This window comes from Pseudorasbora parva, chromosome 2, assembly GCF_024679245.1.
Source record: "Pseudorasbora parva isolate DD20220531a chromosome 2, ASM2467924v1, whole genome shotgun sequence".
In the NCBI taxonomy this organism is placed as follows: Eukaryota; Metazoa; Chordata; class Actinopteri; order Cypriniformes; family Gobionidae; genus Pseudorasbora; species Pseudorasbora parva.
The window spans coordinates 44,330,173-44,342,955 of record NC_090173.1 but is presented as its reverse complement, the minus strand read 5'-3'; the positions used below and the strand labels follow the sequence as shown (position 1 = coordinate 44,342,955).

Here is a 12,783-nt window from a genome sequence, read left to right as displayed (position 1 = left end):
TCTGGATGCGCCGCACTTTTCAATAGCGCCGACAGCTGGCAGGTTTTGTCCATTTTTACGCGTTGAGCGTCCACAGTTCAACTTTGGGTGAACATCAATGTCCAATCACAGTGGAGGAGAGGCGGGACAAATGCCACAACCACCAACCGGCGCTTCGAACAACAACTGATGTTTGACATCACAAACACCACGAGAGCGCTTAATAATCAGTGATGCAAACTAATAACGTTTTCTTTACCTGGTTTTCTTGGAAGCCTTAAGTAAATTTACATTTACAACTTTGTTTTTACCGATACAGACGAAAATGAAAAGACTGCTTCAAAAAAAAGCTCAGCTTTGAAAAGAGAAAAGATACAGGGCAAGAGAAGGAGACTGGGGAAAAAAGAAAGAGAGAAGATGATGGCGATGAGACAGAAAGAGCAGGTAGCCCACTGTGCTCAGAATAGAAAAAGCATTAGCCTACAATATATTCCTAATTGCTACACATAATGTGATTCTTGTTTGTGAAATCCAGGCTAAAGTCTCATAATCTAATATTGAGATTAGGAGCATCAAATTTTGACTTCACTCATTGGTTATATTTTCACATTGATTTTTATCTTTGACATGATCTTACTCATTCAACATTAAATATATCAAGGTTATATGTTCAAATAATGTTCTTTACATAATGTAAATCACAAAAATTAACTTTAGCTAGGTTTTCAAAGACAGAGTCACACATATGTCGTCTTTGGATCAATTTAACAACAAAACAGATTTTCTGATCTGGGGCCTATTGCACAAAGCCAGGATAAGGGATTAAGCCGGGATATCTTGGTGATCCTGGCTCAATTGATCCGCTAATATACAGTTATCTTTCGTTATTGTTATCGTTTTTGGTGTGAGTGTGCCTTCAGGGTACGTTTACACGACAGCTGTGTACTACATTTTGCATACAGATGACAAGATCACCAAGATATCCCGGCTTAATCCCTTATCCTAGTTTTGTGCAATAGGCCCCTGGAGTCTAATTTTTTTTTTTGCAACATTTAACCAGATTCTCATTTATAAAAATCTGTTGTCTTCTTAAAATAATTTATACTGCAGACTGACATGGTTTTAAAACTACAGTTAGCTGATTCTTTGATTTTCTTATGTCTTAAAATGCATATGTAAAGGAGGGAATTTTATTTATTTTTTTTTAACCCTCCAAAATTCATATTTGGACCTCGGTATTTAGAAAATCCTGGGTACGGCCCTGATTATAACATCTCAAATACTGGAATAAATAAAAAAATCGTTTTTTACAATCTTTGTTTTTTTTTGTTTTGTTTTTTGTGCATGTTGTTTGATTGACAGCTGTGTTAAGGCAATAGGCTGTCTCATGTATGTGACGCGGCTCACGCCTGTGACTTCATGAAGTGTTTACCTATTCACTTAGGCTGTAATATGCAGTTGTGTGATACAGAAACAGCAGCAATGCAAAATTCTATAAAAAGGACTTTAAAAAATCGCGTCGACGTGGGAGAGAACCCATCCATCAGGCCGCAAGTAGCTAACGTACTTTTCAATTGCCTGCGCGCGGATGACAGACGCGCAGCGGAACGTGAGGAGGACGAAGAGGAGCTGTACTGAACTTTTTGTAGAGGCTGGCGCGAGTGATGAGGAGTTTACAGGGAGGGATGAAGAGGAGCGGTCTTTCACGCTCCGACTCCAAATACTGGACGATGAAGGTTTCCATACTATTTTTTTGTAAAGTTGAAGCCATTCTCAATAGTCGTCCTATAACAAAAGCCTCTGATGATGCAAATGAACTCAAAGCACTTACACCTAATCACATCCTGCTCTTAAAGCTAAAGCCACACCTTACTCCTGGGCTCTTTAGTAAGGATAACCTGTACATGAAGAGAAGATGAAGGCAAGTGCAGTTTCTATCTGACCTCTTTTGGAAGTGCTGGGTGAGGTAATACTTAAAGGGAGCATAGGTGTGGTAATTAGTTAGACAAGGTGTGGATGGCAAGAAACACATGGTTCTTACCATAGCCGTGAGCACCCTTTCCACCAACAGCACAACAACACTTGTTTATAGCCACACTGGGTGAAGAACCATTCAATGGAAAAATGCCCTTTTTTACTTTAATAATAAATGAGAAAGGAAAGCTAATGCTTGGACTTGGATTCCTTTTGCTTTGAGTTGAGAACACCATGCCATCCATGCCGAGGCTTATAGGATAGCCTCAAACATAACATGTCAATCTATCAAAATCACAGTCCATCAAAATATGTTTCAGTGATAATGGATTCTGGCACAAGGGGGATAAAGGAGGATCTTCAAGTGATTAAGTTAAAACAGAGCAAATGTATTCAATATCCAATGCACTGAAGGCAGATGTGTGCCATCTGATGTGAGAACCAAAGCAAATCACATGTAATACCATCATGTAACAAGATGCCTGCCCCTATGGGCTAAGTGTTTAAAATAATATTTTCTGGCATAAATACTTATTTTTGCACTTGGACCTATCTTTTGACCGTATTAGAGACTACTTCATTGCAGATAATTTGTTGTCAAAAATTTGTCCCAAGAATTGTCTGTTTTTTCCTATTTCCCATTAATTTCATGTGCCAGTCATTTTAGACATATCATAAGTGTGACTATTTCCCTTGTGTGTGTGTGTGTGTGTGTGTGTGTGTGTGTGTGTGTGTGTGTGTGTGTGTGTGTGTGTGTGTGTGTGTGTGTGTGTGTGTGTGTGTGTGTGTGTGTGTGAGCCTGTTTATGTGGTTTATGAGGACACAAATTTGTATAACTACATGGGTATTACACTGGTATTACACTATAAATGTGGTTTATGAGGACATATCAAATGTCCTCATAATTCAAATGGCCTAAAAAACATACTAAATGATGTTTTTTTGAGAAAGTAAAAATGCAGAATGTTTCCTGTGATGGGTAGGTTTAGGGGTAGGGGCAGTGTAAGGGGATAGAAAATACGGTTTGTACAGTATAAAAACCATTACGCCTATGGAGAGTCCCTGTAAACCACATAGACCAACGTGTATATTGGAGACTCCCCAGAAAGATCTGATGAAATAAATGTTGTTGCAAGTGGAAGGGAAAGTTACTTTGTTTAAATAAAGGTGCATGAATTAAAAATATCAATTTGATTGAATGAATTAACTGGATTAAATGGAAAATGAAATGGAAATGCTTAGTTACCTTGTATGGAAAGTTTGACATGTCTGATGGTGGTGCCAACAGAATTGTTTGCAATGCAGTACACATCCTCAGGTGTTGAATCGTTTATAGTAAGAGTTTTACTATCAACTTGATCATTTGTGCTGATATTCCAGCTGATTGTTGGGTTTGGGTTTCCCTCGGCTTCACAAACAATCACCCCTGGAAATCCTCGAAACACAGGCACTATGGAGGGCAGTTTGATCTCATTGATGATCGGTTTAACTGCAGGATGGAACAAAAAACTGTTTGTGTCTGCACTGCATCATACATTTATGTTATTTCATATATTACAAAACTAGCAAGACTACTTAAAAAAAATATTTAACAAGTAAAAGTTGCACACTGGCTGAGTCTAAAATCGCATAATCTCTTAAGAAGGTACATATTTTTTAATAAGTAATTAATTCATGCCAGCTAAAAAGTATGTTCTAAAGTATGAGTGTGTAGTATGAATGTTATTTTCCATGTTTTCATTATCATGTGACAAGCATCAGTTATGTCGCTTCACTATTCACAAATCCTCTCCCATGGCCTCTTGGGATAGTAAAGTGTCCACCGTTTCCACATTTCAGATTCTCACCGGGTACTTTTTGCCTACTCTTTTATGAGTACTGTGATTTCAGAAATACTTCTTGGGTCACATATTGTTTTTCACCTACTATATAGCGATCTCCGATTCAAGCCCTGTGTCAAATGGTAAGTGCTATATGGAGGCCAAGACTACTGGGGACACTAAAATTATGATCCAAGTTATTTAACTAAATATACAAATAAAATGTTTTAATTTGGTCATATTTAATTCTATAAACTATCCAAATTAAACTAGCCAAATCAAATCTTGTTGCAATGTTGTCCTGTTTAACACTGTGAAGCTGCTTTGAAACAATCATCATTGTAAAAACGCTATATAAATAAAGTTGATTGATTGATTGATTGCTTTAACCTCCAAAAGTCTGATTTGGATAACAGATGTTCATAAAGATTGATTATAGAAGCTGACAGATCTTACTATATACAGTAATTTGTAGAGGATCTGATGTGACTTTAGGAGGAGGTTGAGGTCCTTCTTCTCCCAGTTCCAGCTCTGCTTCACACCTGTACTGAGCTCCATCATCAGCTCTGTCTGGACGGATCAGGAGTTCAGATGTTTCATTGACTGGAGTCTTGATGGTGTCATTGAAGGTGGTTTGATCCACCAGAGTCGGTCCTTTGTACCATTTGATAATGAGATTCTGAACAGGAGCCACATTGAGAACTTCACACTGGAGCTCATACTGGTTTCCATCTATCATCGGTCCGTTGTGATTCACAGTGTTGATGGACACACTGTCTGGGGTCTCTGTGGAGGAAGATTTACACACACTGATTTCTGCAGTCATGAATGTACATATGTTAGATATTTCTGAGAATGAAAAGATAAAAGTATCAATAACAGAAACTCACTGTAAACAGTCACTGGGAGATCTAATTTGCACTGTGTATCATTGTAGTTTATTAAGCAGTGTGGCTTTATGTCCCATTCTCTCAGGTTTGAGACTGTCCATGTGATCTGACTGTCTTCTCCCAAAGGCACTGCTCCCTCACTGGCCTCCCATCCCATCCCATCATGCAGGACGGAAGTTTTGCAATCGGCTGAAACAGAACTGTTGTATCTCACAACAATTCTCTGTGGGTCGAGCTGAACAGGACAGGGGCTGTCTACAGAATTGGATGTGATTGAAAACAAATTAATCTCTATCACAGAATAACAGCATAATTCATATATCAGGGCACTCTTCTATCTCATTACTGTGCAAAAGTCCACATTTGGCAATGCCAAGCTTAAATTCAATTGCTTACAGAAGGGATAAAACAATGTTCCTTTTTGATAAAACAACTTTTTTTGACTATCCTCAGCTGTCATAGACAGCAATTAAGTGCAACGTTTTTTTTAATTAAATGTATGTACTATATATATTTTTTCAATAATACTTTTGTATTTTGAACATGTATTTTGAGGGGGTTTCATTGCACTAGATAATGTTCACCTCTAAATTATTTATTTAACTCATTTGTTCCTATAAAATAATTAAATAATATTAATATTATTATAAATGCTATATTATTTCATATTTGTCACCATTATGTTTAAGTGTGTTGTGCTATTGCCTGTCTTTGGATTATCTGTGATTAAACTACATTTGGAACTGTTTTAGCCTGTCTTTGTCTTTCTGCCTGCACACACCTGTGACAATATTATTAATTTATATTATTTTCAATTAATACAGTGATTAAGATTGTTTGTTTATAGTTTAACGCCATGCCAGCTACCCTGGCTATATTCGTGTCACGGTTCATGAATGCACCGTCTCCCTCGCTCTGTGTGTGTGGTTGTGTTGGAGGTGTGGTTTCTGATTACCAATCACTCAGATCACTGCCACCCACTGCACTCCTCACCTGGGCTATTTATATGTGTTTCTCACTTTCTGTCTGTTCATGTGTTTCCTGGTATTGGCTATTCGTTCCGGATTCCGCCGGTTCAGTCTGCCCATTGAATCCCTGCGTCGCTGTCCTGCGTGGTGTTCTCTAGCCATCTTTGCCTGCTTCAAGCCTGTTCAGCGCTCCTGAGCTTTGTTCACCGAACTGTCTATTACCACTGTGACCCTGATTATAATAAATTCCTGTTGTTGAACTCGCTATTTGATCTTATGCCTTTTTTCCTGTCACCAGACATAATAGAACAATCTGACCATCATGGATCCAGCGAGAATGGCAGAGCTGCAGGAATACCTGACTTCTAGTAACCAACGGATGGATCATCAAGAGAAAAAGGTCTCCCCCACTGCTCAGGTGGTACAGGCACTAGTGACACAGGTGTCCGAGCTACCCAGATTCAACAGCTGAGATCGCCCACTGCGCCCACCCCACCGCCTTTTTCCCCTCAACCCTATCACCGTCACCAGCCAGCATGAGCCCCAGATACCAACACCTTAAAGATACGCGGGTGTCCCAGAGCTGTGTCAATCTTTCTTGACTAGATGCTTGTTATTTTTCTCACTTCAACCTCTCACATTTTCCACAGAGAAATCTAGAGTGGTGTTGGTATTAAACCTTCTATCAGGGCGTGCGGCTCGTCGGGGGATGGCTGTGTGGAAGGATAACGATCCTTGCTGTTCCTTGTTCCAGGCCCTCCAGGAGGAGATGAGATGGGTGTTTGACTGTGCAGTGGCGGCCCGCAAACTCTCTAAATCTCCACCAAGGCAATTAGTCCATCTCTGACTACATGATACGGTTCTGCACCCTGACCGCCAAGTGTCACTGGAAAGAGGAGACGCAATGGGACAGATTACTGCATGGGCTGGCTGACCATGTCCAACATGAAATGTATACGTTGGACCTTCCCAAGAACTTGAATGGATTAATGGAACTTCCTTTACGTGTCATCTCGAGGTTGGAAAAGCTCTCCCGTGCCAGAAGACAACCTAAGCCACTGGAGTTCTTCGCTGAAGACACGGTCAGCCCACCAATCAATCCCGAGCCCATGCAGGAGGGTAGAGCTCTGCTTTCCCAGGAGGAGAGAGAGCGTTGGAGAGCTGGGGGACTTTGCCTATACTGCATCATGATGGGGCATTTCCTCAATCGCTGCCCGTTAAAACATTAAGCCCTACAGTAGAGAGGAGGCTCCCCTCAGTCCCATCCTTCTGTGGCACCCCTGGTTGATCAAGCACAGCCCTAGGGTGGATTGGGGTCAAGGCTCCGTTTCCACCTGGAGTAGACAGTGCTATGCCTTTTATCTTGTGTCTGCTGGTTCGTCTGTGTCTAATTCTGTGTTTCAGGTGGAGACTGTGGATTTCTCTAACATGCCCAAGGAGTATCTTGACCTGAAGGAACTGTTCAGTCCCGGCTGCTTCTCTTCCTCCTCATCGTCCATATGACTGTGCCATAGACATGGTATGCCAGGTATGTCTCCATCTAAAGGCAAGTTATATTCACTTTCTAATCCAGAAAGGGAGGCCATGGAAAAATGCATTTCTGATTTGCTAGCTTCTGAGTTCATCCGCCCTTCCGCTTCTCCAGCAGGGGCAAGGTTCTTTTTTGTGGGTAAGAAGGGTGGATCTCTGCGACCTGGTATTGATTACCAGGAATTAAACAACATCACGGTAAATAATGCGTATCCTTTGCCGTTAATGTCTTCAGCCTTCGAGAGGTTGCACGGAGCATCATTCACAAAACTGGATTTACGTAATGCTTATCATTTGGTCTGCAAAAGGGAGGAGGATAAATGGAAGACTGCAGTTAATTCCCCCCAGGGGCCTTTTTGAATATTTGGCCATGCCTTGCGGACTGTCCAGCTCCCCTGCCATCTTCCAAGCACTGGTCAATGACATGCTGAGAGACATGGTAGACCGGTTCATTTATGTCTACCTGGATGACATACTGATATTTTCTTCTCTCCAGGAACATGTTCAGCACGCAGACTAGTGCTTCAGAGGTTGCTAGCGAATGGGCTTTTTTTAAGGCGGAGAAATTCGTGTTTCATGCCCAATCAGTTCCATTCCTGGGGTACATCCAGTGGTGCAGTCTACGTGATACGCAGGTATACGCTGTATACCCACTAGGAAAAGACAAGGATTTCCGTATACCCACTTAGAAAAGCGTGAGGATACGTAACAATATCGTTTTGTGACAGAACTTTCATTCATAAATTCACAACGTCTGTGTTGCGAACACAGACTGTGGTTGCGATTGTGAATCAATAACGTTGGCGGTCTTTTTTGGCGCAAGTTTGAATTAACTAACTAAATTAAAAAAAGATATGAAACGAAAGTAGACTCTTTGAGTGTTTTCGAAAGCCTGCCCCTAAAGCTACAGCAGCTTCGCGTGACACTTCAGCTGTAGCAGATTGACACGGACGTTACAGAAAATCCAGTGCGACTTGCAATTTTGACCAATCACCGCAACTTTTCTGCACTTTGATCAATTATTTGCTGCGTCCTGATTTTTACAGGAGCACATCTCTGCAGTCTGAGCGCGATGCACTGAAGCTCACTCACTCATATCTGAGGTAAATCATTAACACCATTACCGCTTACATTACATGTTTTATTGAACTAAATACATTGCAATCGGCCAAAACGAATACGCAGTTTACTTTTCTAAAAAAAAAAAAACGCTCCAAGTCCGTGTTTCTCATACTGTTCGTGTGATTCGCGGCACAAATCTGCACACACACACAAAATTCCGGCAGTTCAATGGGGGACCCGCATCTCTTAAAGGGGCCCCGCTATATTCCTCCTCCAGGTATGGTGTGGTTCTGGTGCGCTCCCAGCGGCAAGCTTTAACTGCTGAATATGCATATGAACGCATGCGCGACACGGAACTGGAGTAAACACACACTGCAAAAAATGCTCTTCTTACTTAGTAATTGTATATAAGCAGTCTTTAATAATGCTCTCAATTATGTAGATGCATACTTTATGCATTAGTGAGTGTGGTGGTGCATGTTGTGTGTCGCTCTGGGATGGGTGCGTATGAGGCTGGTATGGGGGGGGGGGGGGGGGCAATCACAGTATACTCACTACAAAAGGCAAAGTCCAGATTCCCGTAAGGCCCTGCAGATGTTATTGGGGTTCGCCAATTTTTACCGACGTTTCATTCGTAATTTCTGCCAACTAGCCATGCCTCTGACAGCATTAACCTTCCCCAAGATGACGTTCGGGTGGTCTGGTGTAGCAGAGGCTACATTTCCCAACTTTAAGAGCCTCTTCCCATTCGACTCCCATGCACAGTCTCCCTCACTCTGTGTGTGTGTTTGTGTTGGAGGTGTGGTTTCTGATTACAGATTACTGCCACCCACTGCAATCACCTGGGCTATTTATATGTGTTTCTCACCCAGTTTTGTTGTCAGATTGGCCCTATTGGCTCTTCGTTCCGAATTCCTGGACTCCGCCAGTTCAGTCTGCCCATTGAATCCCTGCGTCGCTGTCCTGCGTGGTGTTCTCTAGCCATCTTTGCCTGCTTCAAGCCTGTTCAGCGCTCCTGAGCTTTGTTCACCGAACTGTCTATCACCACTATGACCCTAATTATAATACATTCCTGTTGTTAAACTCGCTATTGGATCTTATGCCTTTTTTCTGTCAGCAGACATAATTCATGGTGAGAAAAAAAGAATGTTTAAAATAGGTTTTAAAATTTTATATTAGGTAAAAAATTCTAAAATTAGATCTGGACTTACTTCATTACAAAAATATTTTCATAAGTGTCAACTGGAAAAAAATATAATAATAACATTTCAATCTATCACAATCCATCAAAATATGCTTCAGTAATAATGGATTCAGGCACAAGGGGCATAAAGGAGGATCTTCAAGTGATTAAGTTGAAAACAGAGCAAATGTATTCAATATCCAATGCGCTGAAGACAGATGCGTGCCAAGCAAATCCCATGTAATACCATCATGTAACAAGATGCCTGCCCATATGGTGTAACGGAATTGTGTAATACCATTTATGTTTATATACTGTATTTACCGAGATATATTTTTTCATGAGTTATTTTTCTGTTCCTTTTGTTTTCTCTCTTCCTTTGTTTAAGTAGGAAGCTTGTAATCCTGCAGATGGTTCCACCTCTTTCAGATGTTGAGCTGTTGCGATTCCGGGTCGGTCGCACTTCTCCTGTCTCCTCTCCAGCCGTCCGACCGCCATCACATGTTCTTTCGATTTAGTTAATTAGGCTTATATTTTTCTTATTTATTTCTTGTTTCAGTATGGATGTTTTTGTAGGGTTGACCTGCCCTTTATTTTTTAAATTGTTCGCTCTGTTTTGTTAGTGTAGTTTAGGGTAAGCTGTTGGATTTTGATTTCTTACCTTGAGGGAATTAAGTTAGTTTGAACTTTTTATTTGTTACTTGCTTTTGTTTGTTATTTTGGGCCTTGGGTCTACCTAAAGACTATACATCCATCTTATGTTACTCTGGAAATGTCAGTTCAGTTTACCAATTTATGTTAATTCACTTTATTTTAATAAAATGTTTATTTTTCTTCTTGAACTCTAGATTTATTGGTTTAACTCTAATTTTTATATAATTAGTTTGGTCTGATGACAGGGCAGGGGAATCATATTTTTATTTTATTTATTACAGTCTAACTAGACAGATTGTAATGGTCTATCCCAGGTCCGCATGACAGTTTTCACATTACCAATTTTTCATACGAACTGTGCCCTGTTCTGAACTAAACTGCCAGTGTAAAAACTCTCTTTATTTATATTCTTAAAATGAAAAAAAATCTTATTCTTAATTGAATTGAGACATAAACAAGTTCTTTAAAAACATCTATGAACTTTGATACATGTCTAGTCTTCATGGTCTGTTAAGTATGGTTCCACTAATAATAAACGTACATTTGCATAAAGCATACATATTTGTGCATGCCCATGTTGATTAAAATATTAAACTCTTGAAATATATTAATTTTAGATACATTTACAACTGATACAAATGTGTGATTAATCGCGAGTCAACTCATGACATTTTTTATAGATTGACAGCCCTAATTTAATTTAATGAATTAACTGGATTAAATGGAAAATGAAATGAAAATGCTTAGTTACCTTGTATGGACAGTTTGACATGTCTGATGACGGTGCCAAAAGAATTGTTTGCAATGCAGTACACATCCTCAGGTGTTGAATCTGTTATAGTAAGAGTTTCACTATCAACTTGATCATTTGTGCTGATATTCCAGCTGATTGTGGGTTTTGGGTTTCCCTCGGCTTCACAAACAATCACCCCTGGAAATCCTCGAAACACAGGCACTATGGAGGGCAGTTTGGTCTCATTGATGATCGGTTTAACTGCAGGATGGAACAAAAAACTGTTTGTGTCTGCACTGCATCATACATTTATGCTATTTAATATTTAAAAGGGGTGATGAATTGAGAAAACAACTTTCCCTTGAGCTTTTTATATATAAAAGGTCATGGTAATATAAAATTATCCTGTACGTTTCCAAGCTGAAAACTTCCTTTTTAGTCAAAGAAAAGCTTTCATAGACCCCAGGCCCAGAAAACGTTTGTGTGCTTCATCATTACGTCATTGCGCAACAAAACACAATATTCAATAGCCCCACCGACTCATAGCCAGTAGCAATAACAATGTGGAAGAAGATAGCAAGATTTTTTGGAAGAACACAGTCGCTGTATAAGCTTCCTTCGGATCCTAATATTAGGAATGTATAATACTTCATTTATTTTTAATGAAGTTCCAGCTCACGTGGGGAAGACCGTAGGTTCATTTCACTGCAGAATCGTTTGTAAACAAGCCTCAAGTGCTGGATTTGCAGAAACAATGTGCCTTCTATATTGGGTCCGACAGGAATAGTGCAACAAACTTATGTGAGTAAATTTTTTTTATATGTAGTAGTCCGGCGGCTGTGTGTTTTCCAGACGGGCTACCAAAACGTACGCCCTTGGCAGAAATTCTTTCTTGATCTGGTTGTGTGTGTGTGTGTGTGTGTGTGTGTGTGTGTGTGTGTGTGTGTGTGTGTGTGTGTGTGTGTGTGTGTGTGTGTGTGTGTGTGTGTGTGTGTGTGTGTGTGCGTGTGTGTGCGCTTATATCGGCCAAACGTGCGCACCATGTAATACAGAAATAATATTCCAATCAATCGCAGGTGGATGAGAAATAAATCATTGTGTTTGCTTGATTAAGATGTTTACGAGTCCTGTGATCGAGAGAATCTTTGCAATTGCTGCTTTCAAAATAATTTCTCCCTCGCCTCATGTGAACTGATAGGGGCATAGATATGACTGAATCTCATTAAATATGCAAATTTTTTCCAAATCCTATCCATGGGCATTTACTTCCAAGTCTCCATTGCAGCATGCCCATCAAAACCAGTGTAGAAAATAGCCTATTACTTATTAGTTATGTTTTTGAATGTAAAAACCACACAAACATCATTAGTTAACCTCAGACAACAGTATGAAAAAATGAAAAAAAAAAAGCCAGTTCATAACACCTTTAATCTTGTAAAAACAAGAAAAAAAAACAAGTTTTCAAATCATTTTTTTATTTTTTATTTAACAAGTAAAAGTTGCACACTGGCATATTTTGAATAAGTAATTAATTCACGACAGCTAAAAAGTATGTTCTATATTGTATGTGTGTGTAGTATGAATGTTATTCGCCATGTTGTCATTATCATGTGACAAGCATCCAGAGGAGGACAAAGTACAAAACTTCATTACTTGAGTAAAAGTAACAGTACTGCTGGTCACATATTACTCTGTTACAAGTGAAAGTTGTAAAAACAGATTTTTACTTAAGTAAAAGTACAGAAATATTTTTTAAGTACTTAAGTATCAAAAGTAAATTTCCTTTTTTATGTTGATGCATTATTTTTTTATAGTATAAATGCACACTATGCCATCATGGTTTAAGCTAGTCAGTGATGCTCCATCTGACATACTAGCATATGACTACCCAGGGTATTCTCACAAAAATGCGTATAAATAGTACGAGTGTGCAATGTCGTGGAATGTATACGCCAAAACTCATTTTGGCGTGTCTATGGCACGCGGTTTT

At 39.6% G+C, this 12,783-nt stretch overlaps 1 protein-coding gene across 1 annotated transcript in view; it reads right to left on the bottom strand.

The window, feature by feature from the left end:
- icam5 (intercellular adhesion molecule 5) overlaps positions 1–12,783 on the bottom strand; it is a 31,084-nt gene that overhangs the window by 13,754 nt on the left and 4,547 nt on the right. Inside the window, exons 4-7 of the mRNA XM_067421286.1 lie at positions 10,812–11,054; positions 4,664–4,918; positions 4,230–4,559; positions 3,200–3,442 (exon numbers count right to left, since the gene is read on the bottom strand). Coding sequence (XP_067277387.1) covers positions 3,200–3,442; positions 4,230–4,559; positions 4,664–4,918; positions 10,812–11,054 — 1,071 coding nt within the window. The remainder of the gene's footprint in view (positions 1–3,199; positions 3,443–4,229; positions 4,560–4,663; positions 4,919–10,811; positions 11,055–12,783) is intronic.